This window comes from Ranitomeya imitator, chromosome 5 (genome assembly GCF_032444005.1).
Source record: "Ranitomeya imitator isolate aRanImi1 chromosome 5, aRanImi1.pri, whole genome shotgun sequence".
Taxonomy (NCBI): Eukaryota; Metazoa; Chordata; class Amphibia; order Anura; family Dendrobatidae; genus Ranitomeya; species Ranitomeya imitator.
Window position 1 is genome coordinate 556877252 of NC_091286.1, and position 22739 is coordinate 556899990.

General features: G+C 45.1%; 2 protein-coding genes and 1 long non-coding RNA gene across 3 annotated transcripts; 1 reads left to right on the forward strand and 2 right to left on the reverse strand.

Moving 5' to 3' along the window:
- The first annotated feature begins 2604 nt into the window (after positions 1-2604).
- Positions 2605-7417, forward strand: LOC138638400 (uncharacterized). Its single transcript, XM_069727653.1, has 2 exons — positions 2605-3094; positions 6006-7417. The coding sequence occupies exon 2, from the start codon at positions 6012-6014 to the stop codon at positions 7269-7271; it is 1260 nt and encodes a 419-aa protein (XP_069583754.1). The 5' UTR covers positions 2605-3094; positions 6006-6011; the 3' UTR covers positions 7272-7417.
- On the reverse strand, positions 3782-5301 carry LOC138638401 (uncharacterized). The gene is made up of 2 exons (XR_011312496.1): positions 4392-5301; positions 3782-3999 (listed from the first exon to the last, which is right to left on the reverse strand). It is a non-coding gene; the product is annotated as an uncharacterized lncRNA (long non-coding RNA).
- A 1019-nt stretch (positions 7418-8436) lies between the features above and the next one.
- On the reverse strand, positions 8437-11312 carry LOC138638402 (uncharacterized). The gene is made up of 3 exons (XM_069727654.1): positions 10389-11312; positions 9516-9926; positions 8437-9156 (listed from the first exon to the last, which is right to left on the reverse strand). Exons 2-3 carry the CDS (start codon positions 9924-9926, stop codon positions 8626-8628), a joined length of 942 nt encoding a protein of 313 aa, XP_069583755.1. The 5' UTR covers positions 10389-11312; the 3' UTR covers positions 8437-8625.
- Between the last annotated feature and the right edge of the window lie 11427 nt (positions 11313-22739).

The window sequence follows — 22739 nt, forward strand, 5'->3', positions numbered from 1 at the left end:
GCCAAAAGGGATCCTGTTCTGCTTGTTTCAAAAACGGACGGTACAGGATGCCAAAAAAGGCAGTGTGAGTTACCTATTTTATTTCCTGACTATCTTTTTTATTTTGAACCAAAACAAAATGCTTATTTGAAATTATTTATCTTGCAGATGAGGAGACTCCTCCTCTACCCAAAAAGAGAGCTCGGTTGGCGAGTGAGCCGACAGAGACCGCAAAAGATGGCACAGTGTGGCATGAAGTACAAGTGGGGAAACATCTCCATTTGACCCCAATAGAACCGTACCCTACAGATGGAGAGCCAAGTGCTAAGGCCAGACGAAGTGTCCAGAGTCGCCTTCCGAGCTTCCTCTGTTTTATCAGTCTTGACATGCTTCGTAGCATTGAAGAATGGACTACTCAACATGCACGTCACACGGAGCAGGTGGATTGGTTCATGGGTCTCCCGGAACTAATGGCATTTATTTCAGTCATTATCTTGCGGGGGGTGACCAAGATTCCATCACTACGTGACAGCTGGTCAGCAAACCTGGGAAACCCAAGGATCATTGCCACTATGACCCGAAACCGCAGAACTGTAACCACGGACAATTTCTTTACATCATTGTCACTTGCACAACGACTGCTTAGCTGGGAATCCACTATCCTCGGCACAGTCAACAAGAGTCGCCAGGAAATTCCTCAATCCGCTAGACAGATGGACCGCACTGAATTCACCACTCAGGTGTTTTCAACCACTGGTGCCACACTGACAGTGTATGCACCCAAACGAAAGAAGGCCGTCTACATTCTCAGCAGCATGCACAGCGTGGTTGAGACTGAGGATATCAACAAAAGGAAGCCAAACACGGTCACACAATACAACCACACAAAGTGCGGTGTGGATGTAATGGACCAAATGGTGCAGGAGTACAGCATGCGTGCAGGAACACAGAGATGGCCAGTCGCCGTGTTCTACAACATGATTGACATGGCAGCACTCTATGCTCATGTACTTTATCAGGCATGCACTGGGGTGCGGGAGAGATGGGTGGACTTCCTGGTTGAGCTTGCAAAAGAGTTAGGTGGCCGTCATGTGACTGAAAAGAAGGCACGCAAGGAGAAACTCCTTTGGCAACTTCCTTCCACACCCAGCCCTGGCAAAAGGGTGAAGTGTCAGGTAAACCATCGATGCACGAACAATTGTGCAACTGAGAGATGTGTTGACTGCTACAAATACAAGTGTGGCAAATGTACCAGGGACATACCCAGGCAGTGCCAGGTATGTTCCGACATGTTCAGACAGACTGCTGAGTGAGTGCTGAAATGCTAGTCACACAATGACATGCCACTCACACACACACAGCCCCCCACTGCAGCCTATGGAAAATATGTGTGGAATTGTTTTATTCCTTGTATTTTTTTAACATTTTTATAACAAAAATAAAAAGCATCCTTTGATGCGTGCTCCTTTACTCCCCTACCCCCATGTATTTGTCCTTACCCTTTCCCCCCTCCCCTCTTCCCACTCCTCCACCAATATCCCTCCCTGTTGTATAATTTGATTATATTGTTTTCTTGTTCATTGTTTTATCGCATTTGTTTGGCCATGCTGCTTATACACTGCTCATCTTGAAAATGTGACTATTTGTTTGATGTTGGTGTGAAATAACCCTTTAGTGAAAAAAAAATCTTATTGGTTTTTAAAAAAAAAATTAAAAGCATCAAAACAAATAACAGTTGTTCTTTTGTATATTTTTCACACTAAAATTTCAGTCCTCTTGTGGGAATTTTTTTCGCGCCAAATTTGCACAAGAATGAACATGCTGCGATTTTTTTTCGTTAGTGTGATTGAGGCCTAAAGGTACAGTTACACGTTACAATCTCGTTGATGATATCGTTTGAAAACGTCACATGATCACGTCGTTCATGAAATGTCGTTTTCACATCGTTGCGTGTAACGTGAAGATATCGGACGAACACATCGTTGGATCGCTGATCGCAGATTTGAGGTCAGGATCTCAAATCTTACGATCCTCGTCCAATTATGTGTCAGAAGATGTGCAGCATCGTTCAATGTAACGCTGAGATGAACGATTTTGGTGTAAATTCTCCTATTCCTGCCATTGTGAAAAATCGTTCTGCAAACATTTGCAATGAGGCTAACGCGGAGCCAAAATTTACATCGTTAACAAGATAGTTGCATGTGACGCCTCTTGGACGATGTGAAACTGATTGCACGAACGATGTGATCACGTGACATTTCTAACTATATCGTCAACGAGATCGTAACATGTAACGGTACCTTTGACCGCTGTGGATTCGCAGCAGTTTCCCCTGAGTTTACAGTACAATGTAAACTTATGGGAAACAAAAAACGCTGTGCACATGCTGTGGAAAAATCCACGCGGAAACGCTGCGGATTACATTCCGCAGCATGTCACTTCTTTCCTGCGGATTTTCACCTGCTCCAATAGGAAACTGCAGATGAAAATCCGCAGAAGAAACCGCAGTAAAAAATGCGATAAATCCGCAGTAAAACCGCAACGGGTTTTCACTGCGGATTTTGGAATTCCGCTGCGGAAAAATCCGCAGTGGAATCCGCAAAGTGTGCACATAGCCTTAAGGTACCTTCACACTGAGCGACGCTGCAGCGATATAGACAACGATACGACCAAAAGGCGATCGCTGGAGCGTCGCTGTTTAGATCGCTGTAGAGACGTCAAACACACCAACGTTCGAACGATGCCGGAGCGATACAGTGACGTAACAGCGACTCACGGATCGTTGTCGCTGGTTGCTTGCTTCACGTCAAACAGCAGTGGTTAACGATCCGATGAATTGGCAGCGTAGTCAGATAGGTGTCACCCAGGTGGGTGACACCCAGATAGGTGTCACCCAGGATGTGACGTCCCGGCGTCTCAGAATATAAACCGCGACTCTACAGCGATTGATTCACATTGTTCGAGAGCTGCGTATGCCTGTTTTTCCCTGCATTTCTAGCGTCCTGTCCGGAACGATCCTTCTCCAGCTACGATCCTCTTCTACCGTGAACGTTCTGTTCGGAACGCCGTACTCCACTGCCGGCGTCTTCATCGGTTCTTTTATTGCTCATAAACGGTATGTTCAATTTTTTTTTTTTGTATAGTAATGGCTGTGTAGTAATGCTAGACGCAATGCTTATCTAAAGTATATGGTATAGTAATGTATAAAACATATCTGGCAGCTATCTTGTGCATCTGGTAAGCGGACACACAAGATGGAGGCACTTTCGGATGCAGTTTGCAAACTATTTGGCGCTGTGTAGCATTTTTTGCGCAAACTATATGGTAAGGCCAACCAACTCTTTTGTGTCTACCTTGGCTTAGCTGTCCCTGGCCTGCTCCGCAAGTAAATAAAAACAGCTCACAACTGGTAAACTAAATTTTTTTTTTTCACAAACTGACCTTATTTTTTTTTGATCAAGAGACAATCACTGTCACGCTATCTATATTCATCAAGTACGGTGTCAGAAAAATGAATTCATGATAAACATATACAGGCTCCTGAATTCACTATTTCTGACACCTGGCAGGTGAGCATAGATATGTACCGTGTGACAACCATTGTCCCCTCAATTTGTGTGATTATGGAGATGCATGTAATATTTTTGGCCCACCTCATATCTGTATACTACAGACACACCAAGCTGCAGTCTTTTCATTTTTAACTACTGGAGATATTATGTGGGCCAAAAAGTGTGTGTGGCGACGTTTCTTGGCGCACGGTGTGTTGCCGGTGGCTATAGACACAATAAACCAAACATAATTGTGTCAAATCAAACTTTTTTTATGTTGTTAACTGAAAAATAACAAGGAACAGAACAATATCCCAAACAATGAAAGAAAAAAAAAAAAATCAGAACCTCCCACGCCTCAAGAGGTGTCGCAGCGTGCGGCCATGTTGCTGTACTTGTTGCAGCATGAGCGCTGCTGTCCGCTCCAGGCGGTCTTGCTTGGCCAGCAGCTCTCTCACGGTGTCCGGTTCTGTGATAGAAGAGGTTGGAGAATGGACAGTGATAAAGCTGCAACGGTGGCATGTGTTTACATAACCAGCAATTTTACCGTACCGTCAAAAATAACGATTTTTGTAACGATATCTTTGATTTCTGTGAAGTTGCAACGATATTGTTAACGCAATCGTTCTGTGTGACAGCGACCCAGCGACCACACAGTGACTTACCAACGATCACGACCAGGTCGTATAGCTGGTAATGATCGTTAGTAATTCGTTTATTGTAAAATGGTACTTGTAACTACACACTCAATTTTCTACTGCCCCAGAGGGCTTTTTTTAGGTTCAATGTTTTAGGGTCCGTTTAGTCGTTGTCAAATGTGACATCCCACCGATAACCCCCTCCCACTTTCTCAATACTTACGGAAAAGGGACGCCTGTTGCTCATCCGCAGAGCTGCTGACCACCCATCCCCTGGCTCGGGCCACAGCTCCTGCTGCTGAAAGGAAGCAAATACATATCTGGTTAACAATTGAACTCACTGTGGTGAAGCGCTCGCTGGTTTTGTCACTTACGAATGCTTGTCGCTGGAGAGAATGACGCCGACCCGGGGGAGGAAGATGGGTGTTGAAAGGGCGGGGTTGTGGCCTGCGGTGGGGTTACTGCACCTGTAATGTACACAATATTTAACCTCCCTACTAATGGCCCGTATGTCGTCATTAAATTCTAAAAAAGGGTGGTTAACTTACGTGACGACACTGGCTGTGGGCTTCCGCTGCTAGCCGCTGTACTGCTGGCTGCAGTGGGTGCTGTCCTCTGCCGGCGGCGTCTCTCTACACCCCAAAAAAAGACACGCAAGGTTTAGACACCAGAAGTACAGAGCTGTCGACTTAAATAAAAAATTAAGTAGGCGCCATCGCAATTGCCAGACATGAGGGGTAACTTACGTGACGGCCCTGGCTGTGGGCGTACGCTGCTGGCCGCTGTAGTCCTCTGCTGGCGTTGTCTCTCTATACACAAAAAATAAAGAAACACAATGTTTACACACCAAAGTACAGAGCTTCCGACACCCCCACAAATAACAAACCTAGGCCAGTGGCATAAAGGAATAAAATTTAAATTTAACTCCCCAAATCGAGGTACATATATAGAAGGTGGGAAGCGCCACACGGCAGTGCGAGTGTCCCTATTCCCCCCTCCCGATACTGTGTGTCTCCCAATTACACTATACTGTTACTTGCCTTGCCTGGTCTCTGCCCGCAACGTTGCCAGATAAAGTGGCTGTTTGTACCGGAGGTCGGCCCACTTTTTGCGTAGCTGCAGCGCACTGCGCCGGATGCCGAACCACCGCTCCATCTTCTGGGCAATGTGGCGCAACACCTCATTCTTATGTAGATTTGGGTGTGCTGGGCGACTCTCCCGGCCCTCATAGTCCATGGCATCCATTTTTTTTACAAAAAAGCGGACCTCTGTCTGCCCCAAAGGAGGACATCGCTGTCTCGCCGCCATTTTAGCAAGAGAGACGCTGTATGGCACCACCCAGCCACGCCCAGAGGAGGTCCTTGATTCTACCGTTCTGGCGCGCAATTCGCAACGCTATAGCGTCTCCATTTATGCACACCGTCGCGGGTGTGACGTCGGCTCCAGAAGTCACTATTTGGCGTTCCCGTTATAAATCAGCAGCGCTCATCGTCCTGTTTGTTTCAGTGGATGGTACATTTAATGGAGGGTATCTATGGGGTATGGCTGTTGTGTTAACGTTGCTTACAATTAGCCATGTATATCTCTGTGTATGTATATATGTATGTGTGTGTATGTATGTGTATATATATATATATATATATATATATATATATATATCTATATATATATATATTTATATATATATATATATAGTACCTTACATCCTATGTTAACATTTTTGTCAAATGGTGCAGCATCGGTGACGCAACGGAGAATGCATTACAGTATTGGATGTCTTGTGTAAGTTTTGAAAATTATATGTAGTAATTTTTTTTTTTCTTTTTTCCTTTCTCAGGTTGCCATGTCTCATTCGGATGTACCTGTGATTGTTGCGGCCGCGTTATTGGTAGAAGCTCACAACCAGCTGGAGGTTCAAGCGCGAAACAATCGTGTAAAGCGTCAGCGCCGCATGTGGACCAAACAGTGGCTGCAGAAGAGGAATCAATTGTCCCATATGGGCCTTATAAGGGAACTGCAGGATAACAACCCGCATGATTTTCGTAACTACCTGAGAATGTCGGAGGACTCATTTAATGTCCTACTTGCAGCTGTAGAACCTTATATCAGGCGGCAAAATACACAGATGAGAGCAGCTGTCCCTGTGGATGAGAGGCTGGCTGTCACGCTGCGTTTCCTGGCGACTGGCAGGTCTATGCAAGACTTGCATTACAGCGCAGCTATATCCCGATCCCTACTCAGCGTCATCATCCCAGAGACATGCAAAGCTATTGTCTCAGTTTTACACCGCAGTTACATGCCTTTCCCACAGACCCCGGATGACTGGAAAGAGATTTCTAGGGGATTTGAGGAGCAATGGCAGTTCCCGAATTGCGGTGGGGCCTTGGATGGCAAACATGTACGCATCACCCAACCACCACACTCTGGCTCCTTTTATTATAACTATAAGGGATATTTCAGCATAATTCTCATGGCCCTCGTAAATGCTAACTATGATTTCATAAGTGTGTCTGTTGGGATTAACGGGAGAGTATCCGATGGAGGAGTTTTGGAGCACACAGATTTTGGGGAACGCTTGAAAAATAATAAACTTGCCTTGCCGCCCAACAGTGACACAACAGAAAACATGAACTTTGTCTTTGTCGGAGATGAGGCTTTCCCACTGCATCCGAACCTTTTGAAGCCCTTCTCCCAGAAGACTCTGACACCGGAACGACGAATCTTTAATTACAGACTTTCAAGAGCTAGACGCGTTGTTGAAAATGCATTCGGAATTATGGCAAACCGATTTCGGGTTTTCCACACAGCACTAAACATGAAACTAACGTCTATTGACTCTGTGGTGCTTGCTTGTTGTGTCCTCCACAACTTTCTACGTCGCCGTGATGCCACTGCATACAGCCCTACACAGTATGTAGACTCTGTGGACCAGGGTAACGGAGATGTAACCCAGGGCGAATGGCGTCTAGACGCGCACAGGGTTTGTGGTTTGGAAAGTCTGGGTTCTGGAAGGTACTGTGATGATGCAACTAATAGCAGGGACAAATACTCTGACTTTTTCAATGGGCCAGGGGCTGTCCCATGGCAGTATCAACAGCTGTAACGTAACTGTTGGCATAACTTATACCATGTATTATGGATGATATTGTTGGGGGGTTCAAGTGCTCTTGTGTAAAAGTGCTCATTTTTAACAATTTTTGGATGACCCATGATACTCCTTTTTCTGTAATAAATGTGAACATAACGATATATCTATTTGTTATTTCTTATTATTTTACATACATACCAATACATACCAATAAACATATATATCTATGAACATACTCTACTTCTGTATCAATCATATGAAACCTGTGAGTCTTCAGCATCCTATGCACTAGTGATTTCCTGATGTGTGTGTGTATATATATATTAGTAGATGTTCACCATATTCTAAAGGTACCTTCACACTCATCGACTCTGCAGCGATACCGACAATGATGTCGATCGCTGTTTGGTCGCTGGAGAGCTGTCACACAGACAGCTCTCCAGCGAGCACCGATCCAGAAGTCCACGGGTAACCAGGGTAAACATCGGGTTACTAAGTGCAGGGCCGCGATTATTAACCCGATGTTTACCCTGGTTACCGTTGTAAATGTTAAAAAAAAATTACAATACATACTTACATTCACGCTGTATAGTCATGTCCCTCGCCTTCAGCTTCCAGCACTGACTCAGCGCCGGGCGTAAAGTACAACGGTGATGTCAACGCTGTGCTTTACTACCGGACGGCGCTCACCAGTCAGTGCGGGAAGCCGAAGGCGAGGGACTTGACCATACAGCGGGAATGTATGTACTGTTTGTTTTTTAAACATTGACAACGGTAACCATGGTAAACATCACGTTACTAAGAGTGGCCCTGCACTTATTAACCCAATGTTTCCCTTGTTTCTTGTGACGACATCGCTGAATCGGCGTTACACATGCTGTGTGTAACGCCGTTTCAGCGATGTCAGCGGGAGATTCAGCAACCACAAAAAGTGCTGTACTTTCCCCAGCGACCAATGATCTCCCAGCATACATTACCGTCACACAACAATTTAGTTAACGATATCGTTGCTACGTCACAAAAAGCAACGATATCGTTAACAATATAGTTATGTGTGACGGTAATGTATTGGGTATTCTAGCATTCGCATGTCCCCGTCGCATATTGCCCAGCAACGTAGTATATTGACCAGCGGCGTCATTTATTGCCAAGCCAAAGAGACACGTAGTACATACACAAATTTAAGAAACCAAAAATTTTATTATTTGTATTAAAAATTTTATTATTTGTTATTACAATACTTTTTTAATGTTGATGAGGCATAGGGGATTAATGACCGGGTGCCAGGAGGATGCCTGCAGGGGAGAAGGCATAGGGGATTACTTGTGGAGCATCTAAAACACAAGTCTCATTTATTTAAACTACAACACTACAAATTTTGGTAGTAAGTGTCCATCTCACTGTAGTGGTGCGTGGCTATAGGAGGTCCTTGTGATAAGTCACCAAAAGAAGGGGGTGCAGGTGGTGTCCGGAACTGAGAATTATGTGGCCCAGGTCTGCGGACAGGAGTGCTGTGCATGGGCTCCTGTTGGTGTCCCCAATAAAAATGGGCACTGGGCTGACGGACGTCAATGCTCAATGTTGATGTGTCGCATAGTTTTCCTGCGGCTGCCGCGTTCATAACGTCAAACATTATTCTCTCCGCGTGAGATCTTTGGGTATCATCCAGTCTGTTTAAACGTTCCTCAACCAAGGATGCGAATGGGGAGAGTTTGGTTGTGACGTGCTTGGACAAGATGCTGTTGGCCACTGCCAGGAGATCCACAGGTGTGGCTGCTGTTGATTTTCTTTTTCTAGATGGGCGCAGTGGACATGTCTGCTCCTCGACAGACGGGCTACTGGAGGACTGAGGGGACTGGACATTGTTCGCTTCCGTTGTTTCCCGCTGTTGCAGAGGCACCTGCAATTACATGAAAAAGAAAAATTTAAAATAAATAACATACAAACGACTCTGCCACACAGCCCTAGAGAGCCCACACCTCCCCAAACACCTCTATGCCCATTGGAACCTATGAGGAACAGTTACCTGGGTTAAAAAACAAAGGGGTTAAAGAGCTGTGCAGAACTACATTGGCCGGCAATACTGTACGAATGTGCGGAAGACACAATATGTTAATTACGGACACAGGAAGTGGCAGCTGTTATCATCAGGGGGATTAAACATGAACAACGTGACTCACTATTACTGGAAGCCATGCAGTCTCATAAACATACAAGACACACGGCATGCTACAAGAAGGGAAGCTTGGGGCTACTTACATGGTCGTCAGGAGACTCAGGCAGGATATCTTCGGGCGATGGCTCACAAAGGCTAGTCACAGTCTGGCACGGGCGAGGGATTTCTTGGTCTCTAGTGAATGCCATCAGGTCGTAATACCACAGCCTGGGCACATAGACTTCCTCAGTTCCGGCCCCAGACTTCTTAGAATTTTCCACTTTGTTGACCTCTTTTTTGAAAACTGTGCGGAGAGCCTGGATCTTTTTCCTCACAATGTTTTCATCCACGGTCTCTGTGGGATGATACTCCCTGTAGACGGCCACCAGCTTCTCATACGCTTCTCTCTTCATGTAACGGTTGCTATAATCCTTAGATTTTATCTTCCACAAACAGGGCAGGGAGCGGTACATCTCTATGAGTGCCCGAACACAGTCCTGCTCATTTGTAGACATCTTTAAAAAATAAAAAAATAAAAGTTAAGAAACAGCAAAAAATAAAAGTTTGATGAGCCGTATGCCGTTCCTATTGTTATCAGTCATTTTTTGTATGGGATGGTCCGTGGGACTATTTCCACCATTTAGGGGATGGGATGGGGGCCGTTTGTGTGTTTCCTCATAGCCACCATTTGGGGATGGGATGAGGGCTATTTTTATCCATTTTGAGAGTTGAAAAATTTGTAAATTCTATTGGTTGCTATTTTGTCAATGGCCAATTTCATGTTGGTGAAACACACCATACTACAAAATCGTTTGCATTACCACTTAAAAGGGAAATACTACGACGCTAAAGCGTCTTTGGTTATAAACGTGAAAGCTCTAAAAAAATCACTGCTGAGATGTAGTATACATCTATTTCTATACACATAAATTAGTATTGCTGCATGGCAAATGAATACAGCACAAGGATATACTCACCGTAGATGTACTAATTGAGAACGCTGCAGAGTTGAAGATCTACAAACAGGTCGCTCAAAAGTTACAGCCAAGACGCCCACGAGTTGATGGAGAAGGAACACGATGGATTTCGAACCAAGACGCACACGAGATGCTCGTGGATGGCAGAGTACGCACAAGTGATTGAAAAGTTGTAAAGTCGCGGTTTATATTTCGGAACGCAGGTACACATGACCCCGATGTGACCTATCAGCGTTCTCAGTGAGACGTAACAACAAAGCCATTTGAAATATATAACGTTATGGCGTCACCTTTTGTAATGTAATAATGTGATTTAAAGGGGTCTTCTTTTGTAATAGTGATGCATTGTAAATACGCCCTTACGTAAAGTTCACACCTACCTCCTAGGCTGTTGTGACAGTTGGCGTCACCTTTTGTAATGTAATGTAAAGGGGTGCCTTTTTCAATGTAATAATGTGATGTAGGCATCACCTTTTGTCTTTGGAATGCATTTGGGAGTATGGTGATAATTACATTACTATAATAATGTTCACACCATCTCCCAGGCCATTATGACAGATGGCGTCTCCTTTTGTAATTTGTAATATATTGGGATCTTCGAAATAATTGCGTATCTATCTACGAGCGACATTGCTAAATTTAAAGGCGTCTCCTTTTGTAATGCATAACGCCTACCTGGCCACAACAAGACGCTGCGACGGCCCCTTTCATCGTTGCTGACGTCGTTGCTTTTCATGTCAAACACAACGATTCAGGCTGATCTAACGACCAAATAAAGTTCTGAACTTTCGGCAACGACTAGCGATGTCACAGCGGGATCCGGATCGCTGCTGCGTGTCAAACACAACGATATCGTTATCCAGGACGCTGCAACGTCATAGATCGTTGTCGTTCTCGTTGCAATATTGCTCAGTGTGAAGGCACCTTTAGACACAAATGCTTCTGGTCATTACTCACAGCTGTACCTTGCTCTAAAATTTCTAATTCTCTATTTAAAATATATACAAAATGATTAATTGTTTCAGCGCTTTTTTGCACAAATAATACTAAACTAAATACAATATGTATAGTCTTTATATTATCAAATACAATAAACTGAACAGAACAAACTTGAAACTTGAAACTACATGGGTAAACTGGATGGAAAACAGCAAACAACCTCCTGTGGTGCAACAGTAATGGCCTTAATTACAGAACAAAAGACAGTGAATAGAGATAAGATAAGCTATAGATAAAATCCTTTAGGTCATTTGACCCTTCTCTGGGTTTCTAAGGTAGAAATGTCAAATGACCCCTCTCTGGGACTTCTAGTGTTAAGGTACCGTCACACTAAGCGACGCTGCAGCGATACCGACAACGATCTGGATCGCTGCAGCGTTGCTGTTTGGTCGCTGGAGAGCTGTCACACAGACCGCTCTCCAGCGACCAACGATGCCGGTAACCAGGGTAAACATCGGGTAACTAAGCGCAGGGCCGCGCTTAGTAACCCGATGTTTACCCTGGTTACCATCCTAAAAGTAAAAAAAACAAACAGTACATACTTACCTACAGCCGTCTGTCCTCCAGCGCTGTGCCCTGCACTCCTCCTGTACTGTCTGTGTGAGCGCAGCGGCCGGAAAGCAGAGCGGTGACGTCACCGCTCTGCTTTCCGGCTGACCGACGCTCACAGTCAGTGCAGGAGGAGAGCAGAGCACAGCGCTGGAGGACAGACAGCTGTAGGTAAGTATGTACTGTTTGTTTTTTTTACTTTTAGGATGGTAACCAGGGTAAACATCGGGTTACTATGCGCGGCCCTGCGCTTAGTTACCCGATGTTTACCCTGGTTACCAGTGAAGACATCGCTGAATCAGTGTCACACACGCCAATTCAGCGATGTCTGCGGGGAGTCCAGCGACCAAATAAAGTTCTGGACTTTCTTCCCCGACCAGCGACAGCACAGCAGGGGCCTGATCGCTGCTGCCTGTCACACTGGACGATATCGCTAGCGAGGACGCTGCAACGTCACGGATCGCTAGCGATATCGTCTAGTGTGACGGTACCTTTAAGGGGACAATTACTATAGGCTCATTCTCCCACTCGGTTGAGCTCTGCATGGATTCTGGGGCGGAGGGCAATTTTATGTCTTCTGCCTTCGCCCAACGTCACGCAATACCCCTGGTTATACTAGCTCAACCAGTAACGGTATGAGTGGTGAATGGGTCGACACTGCCCTCACAGATAACACACCAGACCATCCCTTTTACTCTGTCCATGTCGCCATCTCATCAGGAGATTATATCTCTGCTCGTCATTCCTGAGGGAATTGATGAGGTCCTGTTGGGAATACCTTGGCTACGGTACCACTCTCCTCATATCGAGTGGTCCTCTGGCAGAATCCTGGGATGGGGCGAATCTTGTGGGGGTAGGTGTCAGAGGGAGTGCGTTCAGGTTGCTACTACAGAGGTACCCGCAGATCCTTCCTCTCTCCCCAAGCAGTATTGGTCTTATGCAGACGTGTTCTCCAAAAAGGCGGCGGAGATCCTTCCGCCCCATCGCCCCTATGACTGTCCTATTGATCTCTTGCCTGGTGCTGAGCCTCCCCGGGGTCGAGTCTATCCGCTATCTCTCCCGGAGACGGAGGCAATGTCACAGTACATCCAGGAAAATCTGGCAAGAGGATTCATTAGGAAGTCAGTGTCACCTGCTGGGGCAGGGTGCTTCTTCGTGCAGAAGAAGAATGGGGAATTGCGTCCATGCATAGACTACAGGGGTCTTAATGCCATCACCGTTAAAAATAAGTATCCTTTGCCCTTGATATCTGAGCTCTTCGATAGGCTTCGGGGAGCAAGGGTATTTACTAAACTAGATCTGCGGGGTGCTTACAACCTGATTCGCATCCGTGAGGGGGACGAATGGAAGACGGCTTTTAACACCAGGGATGGGCACTATGAATATCTGGTGATGCCCTTCGGGCTCTGTAATGCCCCAGCCGTTTTCCAAGACTTTGTGAACGATATCTTCCGGGATATGCTTTCCACCTCGGTCGTAGTCTATCTGGCTGATATTTTCATCTACTCTCCAGATATTGACTCCCACCAGAGAGATGTTTGCAAAGTCTTCAACCTCCTACGGGCAAACTCCCTCTATGCCAAGTTGGAGAAGTGTATGTTTGAGCAGGAGTCCTTACCTTTCCTGGGCTACATCATCTCTGCCCAGAGATTGGCTATGGATCCTTCCAAACTACAGGCTGTGATGGACTGGCAGGAACCCCATTCTCTTAAAGCGGTGCAGCGCTTTATGGGGTTCATTAATTATTATCGCCAGTTCATTCCGCACTTCTCAACTTTGGTAGCTCCCTTGGTTGCCCTCACCAAGAAGGGGGCGAATCCCAAATTGTGGTCTGAGGAGGTCTCCAAGGCCTTTAACTCTATAAAGTCACACTTCGCTAGCGCTCCCATCCTACATCGCCCCGATGTTGATAAGCCATTTATCATGGAGGTGGATGCCTCATCTGTTGGTGCTGGAGCAGTCCTCTTCCAAAAGGATGCTCAAGGTCGGAAGCATCCTTGCTTCTTTTTCTCCAAGACCTTCTCACCAGCAGAGAGGAATTATTCCATCGGGGACAGGGAGTTGCTAGCCATGAAATTGGCTTTCTCGGAGTGGAGACATCTCTTGGAGGGAGCACGTTTTCCTTTCCAAGTCTTCACAGACCATAAAAATTTGGTGTACCTGCAGACAGCCCAGCGGTTGAATTCTCGCCAGGCCAGATGGTCCTTATTCTTCTCCCGGTTTCATTTCACCCTCCATTTTCTTTCTGGGGAGAAGAACATTCGGGCCGACGCTCTCTCTCGCTCCGTTGTGTCATCTGCGGAGGAGGAGGAGGAGCCTCGGCTTATTGTCCCCACCGAGAGCTTGAGAACTGTGGCTCCGGTTTCGCTAGAGTCTGTGCCCCCGGGAAAGACTTTTGTTCCATCCAGTTTGCGACCAGAGGTTCTCTCTTGGGCACACTCGTCCAGGGTGGGTGGACATTTTGGTACCAAAAGGACATCTGAGTTACTGGCGAGGACATATTGGTGGCCGCATATGGCTCGTGATGTCGCAGAGTATGTTCGGGCGTGTGTCTCTTGCGCCAAGAACAAGACTCCTCGGCAACGGCCAGCTGGTTTGCTTTATCCTCTGCCGGTGGCGGACAGGCCCTGGGAGATGGTCGGGATGGACTTTGTGGTGGGCTTACCCAAGTCTCGTAACTGCACCATTATCTGGGTGATCACCGACCATTTTTCCAAAATGGTGCACTTGGTGCCTCTTCCACGGCTACCTTCTGCACGGGTGTTGGCTGTCTTGTTCGTCAAACATATCTTTCGCCTACACGGTATGCCAGACAAAATTGTTAGTGACCTGGGTCCCCAGTTTGCGTCTCGATTCTGGAGAGAGCTTTGTCGTCTACTCAGTATTGAGTTGAATCTCTCTTCGGCATATCATCCTGAGATGAATGGGTTGGTAGAGAGGGCCAACCAGACCTTGGTCACATATTTACGACATTTTGTTTCTGCCAGGCAGGATGACTGGGCATCCTTGCTACCGTGGGCAGAGTTTGCACTTAACAATGCCGTAGCCGACTCCATCGGTCAGACTCCATTCTTCCTAAATTACGGCCAGCATCCGCGTGTTCCTGTGCCCATGCCTGTGTCTTCTGCTGACTCCAGGGTGGCAGACTGGGCTGTGGAGGCACGGGACATTTGGGACCACACGCAGGATGCCATTCGGGCTTCCAAGGAGAGAATGAGGTCCTCCGCCGATGTTCATCAGCGCCCCGCTCCGACCTTTGCTCCTGGCGACTTGGTGTGGCTCTCCGCCCGTAACATCAGGCTGCGAGTTGAGTCCACTAAGTTTGCTCCTCGCTACTTGGGTCCCTTCAAGGTTCTCGAACGGGTTAATCCTGTGGTCTACCGTTTGGCTCTTCCTCCACGCTTGGGTATCACCGACACCTTTCATGTGTCCCTCTTGAAACCCGTATACATGTCCCGGTTTTCCGAGTCATCTGCCGGGACATCGGGTTCGTCTACGGACGATTACGAGGTGAACGCTATTTTGGGGTGCAAGGTGGTACGCGGTAAAAAGTTCTATCTGGTGGATTGGAAGGGTTATGGCCCAGAGGACAGGTCATGGGAGCCTGCTGAAAACATTCGGGCCCCACAGCTCATTGCTGCCTTCGAGAGTAGCGAGGCCCAAGGAGGGGGGGGCCCTAGCAGGGGGGGTAATGTTAGGTCTCGAGTTCCCACTTCTGTACAGGGGGAATCTCGAGCCATCTCCGCTGCGGTCTCCCATTCTTATCCAGCCGCAGTGGAGTCTGCTCAGCAGGGACGTCGGTCCCAGCGTCTTGCTCAGTCTCACTCTGTACAGAGAGTTACTGCTGCTTCTTCAGCTTCTGCCATTAAAGCCAGTGCTGGTCAGCAGCGAGCGGACTTCTCTGGGACTAAGTCCTTGTCTGCACACACTGAGCATGCCCAGGGCAAGATCTCCCGTTGGAGATCGAGGGTCATGTGCTCAGGCTCTGCAGCACATTCCATTGGTCCTCTTGGCAGGTCTTGGAAGGGCAAAGTTTCTGTGGCCACTTCCTGTGCTGCAACTATATAAACTGCGCATGACCGCACGGCCATGCGCTAGTGTACAATTGTTAATGTGTGTATGTTGTGAGTGCAAGTCATCCTTGGATACCCCTACCCTATTGAAAGTCTGTTCGCGGAAGGTGTATGGTTGCTATCTAGCGCCCGACTTATCCTACAGCACGAATCACACATTACAGCGTCCAGTTGCTGTGACCGCCAGTACGGCGCCGTGCACTTCCTCTGTGCTTTCCTTACCCAAGCCTGGGTGGTTAGTGGCGTTCATCAGTGCGGCACCGCATGCACTCTTGTGCCTTAATATTGTTATTTGGTTTCCTTACACACCCAGTTGCGGTGTTGTGCCAGCAAGGGTCTAATCGGACTTCAATCCTAGTTGGGGTTGAGTTCGCTGACTACTTGCTCGCGCTCTATGTGCGGTACCGCGGTCCTTCACGCTGGGTGAAGTTTAACCCACGTGTGTATACTTATGAGCACCGCCATATAGTCCGTCATTACTTGGCAGCAGGTTCCATCTCTGCACGGTGGACCCCGGGCTGCGAACGCACCATACTCTATCTGTCTTATCATTTGGTGCGTTCCGCTAGCCCTAACACGTGGTCACCACCTGACGCAAGCACCCATGCAAATGCCATTTGCCTGGACAGGTGGGTGGGCCCACTGTTGGGCGACTCTTGGGCGACGGCATTGGCACAGGGTCCCTCATTGTACAATGAAGTGTTTCTGACGTTGGTGGTTCACAATATATTTAACACTGTGATCCGGCGGCATTCTCGTTGGGCCAATTTCTGTTTAGCATCACCACCTCTTATACCAGTTCGAATCTTGTCAATCCCCCACACCTTAAGATCCTTAGGATTACAGTTATGGTGTCTCCGAAAATGTTTCAGGATAGGTTTTAAATTCTCTACATCTTCCACCTCACTGGCTGCCTTGATGTCTCATATGTGTTCGCGTACACCAACTCGCAGCTCCCTAGATGTTAATCCAATGTATGAGTTTACATGTACAAATCGCGTAATAAACGACATAAGTCGTACTACATGTAATGTGTTCTTTAATCCTAAACTCACGTTTTCCATCTGATGAGACAAAAATGGAGGATCGGACCAGATTTCTGCAGGCCAAGCAGTCACCACATGAAAAAAAAAACATTTTTTGTTTCCCTGCTCTAAATGGGTCATGTGTCCTTGCCACTTAGTGACTGTGTACAAGTATGTCTTTGATGTTATTGCTTCTGCATGCTGTCATAAGAGGTCGTTCAGATAGACAATTCCAGAGCAAAGGATCTGTTGTTAGGACGAGCCAGTGTTTATTGAGAACACGTCTCATCTCTTCCCACCTATGGTTGAAAGTAGATATAAATCTAGGTTGATTTTCCCAAGTTTTTTGTATGGCCTTCCCTGTCTCAACCAATAGATCATTCCTGCATGTTTGTTTAGCCCTTAAATATCCCCTCTTTATAGTCCATCTACTATACCCACGTTGATGGAAACGCTCCCAAAGGTCCACAGCCTGCCTCTCAAATAAAGAATGAGAGGCGCCGATCCTTCGAGCCTGAAGGGCCACGGCGTGGATTCTCCTGTCTGCCACCATCTGGGTAAGGACTAGTGTGGGTTCACTTCCCCCCCTCTCTTCTGATTACCGGTCTGACCTCTGGTTATTGAGCCTGTGTGCAGGGCTCAGTGTGCCTGATTACATTGATTGGCTATGATTTATGGAAATATTATAGAGTCTGGTACTAGGCCCATTCATTAATTGCACTATGCACTTTATAAGATATAAATGGCATTAGGATTATCCACGCCGTGCTTTTTTCCATCTTTGCTACCTCCATCCTCTTTTTTTTGCTTGTAATTAATTGTCATTGAAATATGAATTGTGTATATATATTGTTATGCTTGTTAATTGTGTAACCAATAACATTTGTTAATTTTTATGGACATCAACTCTGCTTTTTCTTCTATGCTACTTTATTATTTGGGCCTACTAACTCTGTCTGCCACTCATTACAGTTTTCCTCCACTGAACAAAGCAATGACGCCTGTTTAGTCCTGTTACCAATTTTGAACTGCATTTAGCCTACTTTATCATTTGGGCCTACTAACTGTGTCTGCCACTCATTACAGTTTTCCTCCACTGAACAAAGCAATGCCGCCTGTTTAGTCCTGTTACCAATTTTGAACTGCATTTAGCCTACTTTATTATTTGGGCCTACTAACTGTGTTTGCCACTCATTACAGTTTTCCTCCACTGAACAAAGCAATGCTGCCTGTTTAGTCCTGTTACCAATTTTGAACTGCATTTAGCCTATTTTATTATTTGGGCCTATATCTGTGTCTCCTCTTCATCCTGCCCATTGCCCAGCCACTGCTAGATGAGTCTGCTGGTATATTGACCCAGACCACTACATTCCCCTGGCACTCTACGCAGCCAGAATCTGACCCTGCTGAAAGTTAGGTTCCCCTTCCCGCATACTATATCACCTTAAACGGGGACAAAGAGGAAGGTGCAGATGAAAGTGCAGGTTCCTTCATCAGGTATGGGGGGAGGCATACTCATTGGCAAAGTCACTGGCACTGGGCCCCTCATAGTATGCAAAAGTGTCTCTGCCAGTGGGAGGCACCACCCGCCGTCAAACACACTGCCATACTATGAGGGGCCTTGTGCCAGTGACAACAATGGGCCCTCCCCACTTGCTCAGGATCACAGCACTTGCAAAGTTGAAATACTTACCTCTCCCTGCTCCACCACCGTGATGTATTCCGCGTTTCCTGGGCCCACAAAAATCTTGAGCCAGCTCTACCCCCCACAATTTTAGCCAAATGACCCCCAGTTTTCATAGTTCATTGCCTAACTATTATTATAAAGTAAATTAAGATTGACAAGCTTAAGTAATAAGAATTGATGTTTTGGGCATTAAAATGGGTACTGTAGGTGTTTTCCTGTCTTCCACTCACTGACGACTTTGATTCCCCATTGACTTGCATTGGGTTTCGTATTTCTGTCAGCTCCCGACTTTTCGCAATAATCGGCCGATTTCACCCGACCCAACTTTTGACAAAGTCGGTTTCGCGAAACCCGACTCGATCCTAAAAAATTAAAAGTTGCTCAACTCTAGATCAGAGCAAAGGGGTTAAACAGATGGATGGTCAAATCAAGGTCCAAGGTCAAGCAAGGTCGATACATCAACAAGCAAAATACAAGGTACAGAGTAAACCGACCAAACTTAGCTGAAGCTAAGGTTACTGCTATCTGGGACTGCCAACTCAGTTAAATAGCATGTGACAAGAGCTCAGCACCTCCTTGTCTCAGATTGGATGGCCGAGCTGTTAATAAAAACACAGACAGCTCAGTACACTCCTACAACTGAGCTGCATCTGAGCTGTCAATCACTGCACAGACAGCTCAGCACGCTACTGCACTGGACTGGGCAACTGAGCTTACAATCAGACAGCTCATCAATGAGTAGTGGAAGTGCTACATATATATGTACACATACGCTATTACTAGTTTATAGTATGCTACATGTCTAAGTGCACAGTCAATTTATCTATCCTAGAGTTCACTGATCATTGGTATTATATCCGCACTTGATGCCTCTTTCATAAACTTTCTTTTGTATGTTGCTCCTCACATTAAAAAAAATTATTTGTTCTTATATTAAAATATTTCATAAAAGTGCTTTTGTATTTATCCTTTTGGGTGGTTATTTATGTATTTACGTCCCTTATTTTTATAACAGCAAAAATGTGCGAATAACTTTAGCAAAAAAAAAACAAACAAACCTTAACATTATTTCTTAAATTAAAAAAAGACATTCACAGCCATGTAGATGCAATTATGTAATTTGTGCCATTAATGGTGACAAGTTCTAAGCATACATGACAAACTACAAGACAAGTGAGAGTAAAATTACCCCAAGAATGACATTAAGAGTCATGGAACTGAAGCGAAATGTTAATCTACTATGACAGTATTTGACAGTTTTCTAATTGTTTACACAATTGACTCCAAAATACGTCCCCTTAGCGTCAGTTCAACATCAAAACAAAATACCTGAAGACGTCACGCCCTGGCCAGTGAATTTCTATTGCTTTCCTTTGAAATGGCAGGGAAAGTCCATAGCTGTTCTCCCTGGCACAGGGTATGAATGCCCGCCATTGTATTATCATGACTCTACTCCTTGCTGTTGCCTTTTGTAAACACTGATGCCATTGAGAATCAAGCTATACTTCCCTTTGGATTTCCGTTTTACATTTCAGTAGCGTTATAGGAACTAAAGAAAACTTCAGCGCAGTTAGACATTTCTTTATTGGGGTATTTATTGGAGCAAGGGTTTCCAGTAAGTTTGTTTGCCTTGGTGACTAAAAGCATTAAGTATCTCATTTCTTCCTTACATCGACTTTTCAAAGTGGAGTGGTATTTTCTATTTTTTTTTTTCAGAATTTTTACGGCTCTGCGCTGACAATTTTTGTTGGATTTTCTCCCAGTCACTTCTAAATAAAAAAAAAAACTCTTTGGCTTAAAATTGACCTTTCACATTACAAACTGCCTATATTGCTGAGTTTTCTTTACATACTGTATGGCAGCCATATTAAATTACCAGAAATATACAATTATTTCTAACTTCACACTTCTTTGGAACAGATATTTGTAATAAAGGTTTGGAGTGGTAAGGAAATGCTAACTCAAAGCATCTGGTATTTATTCACTGATATATTGGAAGCCTTATTTATATTGCAGTCCAAAAACATGTTCCCCTGGGTTTCCCAAAGCCACTTCCACTATAGTCCAAAATGAATATTGCTTTCCCATGAAATGTTTTTGTATGTGGTAGCACTGTGCATTCCAGAGCATGATGTGTTTAAATACGTTTCTACTAAAGATGACAAAGCCTTAGAATTAAAAGAAAATAATAAAAGTTGACATTGGGTTAAAATGTATTTAAAATAGTTCAAAAGGTACATAGGATGTATTGAAACTACAAACAAGTAAAGGGTGGAGAAATAAGCACCAGAATTGATAACATTTCCAAAATGTTTCTATTAAACTTTCATACAAAATACAGTAAAACAGTAAATTTCAGACTTATTAACTTATAAAAAAATATAAAGTTTTGGAGGGTGTTTTATCATAGGCACAACTGTCTCACCTATTACTATGCATGTTTATTTAGGTAAATGTAAGTGAAACTTCTATTATTTTAAGGGAAACCATAAAATCAAAAATGTGTCTAGTGTAGGTTTCATTGACAGTGGACATAAAAATAGATGAGATGGAATCGATCCACTGCAAAATGACTTTCGCAAATTCCCTGAAATTTGACTGGGTCCGGGTGAATTCAAAAATTTAGCAATTCGATTTGCACTAATCGGCAAAAAAATACACGGGGACATTTCACACAGTCGAAGACTGCATTAGCCAGAGAATGAAATAACATGGCATCAGGTACGACCATGTGGGGTTATCCATCCATCGTGCCTTGCAATGATAACATAACATGATATATTGCTGACAATCAGAGCCACCATAAAAGATGAAGCAGTGCAGGCAGCAGCCACTTTAGAGGTTTACACTTAAGGGATAGGCGGTCAAAACACATAGCTCATAAGTAGACATAGAGAGATAAAAGACTACATTAGAGTATAATGTTCTATTACAGGACTGTACATCATAGAAAATGGGAGTGGTAGACAGTGAGTAATAATATATACAGTGGGGGAAATAAGTATTTGATCCCTTGCTGATTTTGTAAGTTTGCCCACTGATAAAGACATGAACAGTCTATAATTTTAAGGGTAGGTTAATTTTAACATTGAGAGATAGAATATCAAAAATAAAACCAAGAAAATCACAGTTTATAAATCATATCAATTTATTTGCATTTTGCAGTGAGAAATAAGTATTTGATCCCTCTGGCAAACAAGACTTAATACTTGGTGGCAAAACCCTTGTTGGCAAGCACAGCAGTCAGACTGTTTTGTAGTTGATGATGAGGTTTGCGCACACATCAGGAGGAATTTGGTCCACTCCTTTGCAGATCATGTCTAAATCTCTAAAGATTTTGAGGCTGTCTCCTGGCAATTCGGAGCTTCAAATTCTTCTGTAAGTTTTCTATTGGATTAAGGTCTGAAGATTGGCTAGGCCACTACATGACCTTAATGTGCTTCTTTTTGAGCCACTCCTTTGTTGCCTTGGCTGTATGTTTTGGGTCATTGTCTTGCTGGGAGACCCAGCAATGACCCATTTTTAACGTACTGGCAAAGGGAAGGATGTTATTACTCAGGATTTTACGGTGCATGGCTCCATCCACTCTCTCATTGATGCAATGAAGTAGTCCTGTGTCCTTAGCAGACAATCACCCCCAAAACATAATGTTTTCACCCCCATGCTTGACAGTGGGATGGTGTTCTTTGGGGCATAGGCATTTCTCTTCCTCTAAACACGGTTAGTTGAGTTAAGGCCAAAGAGCTCAGTTTTTGTCTTATCTGACCACAGCACCTTCTCCCCGTCACTCACAGAATCATCCAGTTGTTCACTGGCAAACTTCAGACAGGCCAACAAATGTGCCTTCTTGAGCAGGGGGACATTGCACGCACTGAAGAATTTTAAACCTTTATGGCGAAATGTGTTACCTACGGTTTTCTTAGTGACTGTGGTCCCAGCTGCCTTGAGATTATTAACAAGCTGATCTCTCACCTTCCTCATGATCAAGGTGAGATTTTGCATGGTGCCCCAGATCGAT

What these genes read in the sequence shown, in the direction of transcription:
- LOC138638402 (XM_069727654.1), bottom strand. Translation starts at nt 9,926, where the DNA reads ATGTCTACAAATGAGCAGGACTGTGTTCGGGCACTCATAGAGATGTAC. An exon ending in CTGAGTCTCCTGACGACCAT is followed by an intron (nt 9,157 to 9,515) that starts GTAAGTAGCCCC and finishes ATGTAATTGCAG; the next exon opens with GTGCCTCTGCAACAGCGGGA.
- LOC138638400 (XM_069727653.1), top strand. Translation starts at nt 6,012, where the DNA reads ATGTCTCATTCGGATGTACCTGTGATTGTTGCGGCCGCGTTATTGGTA.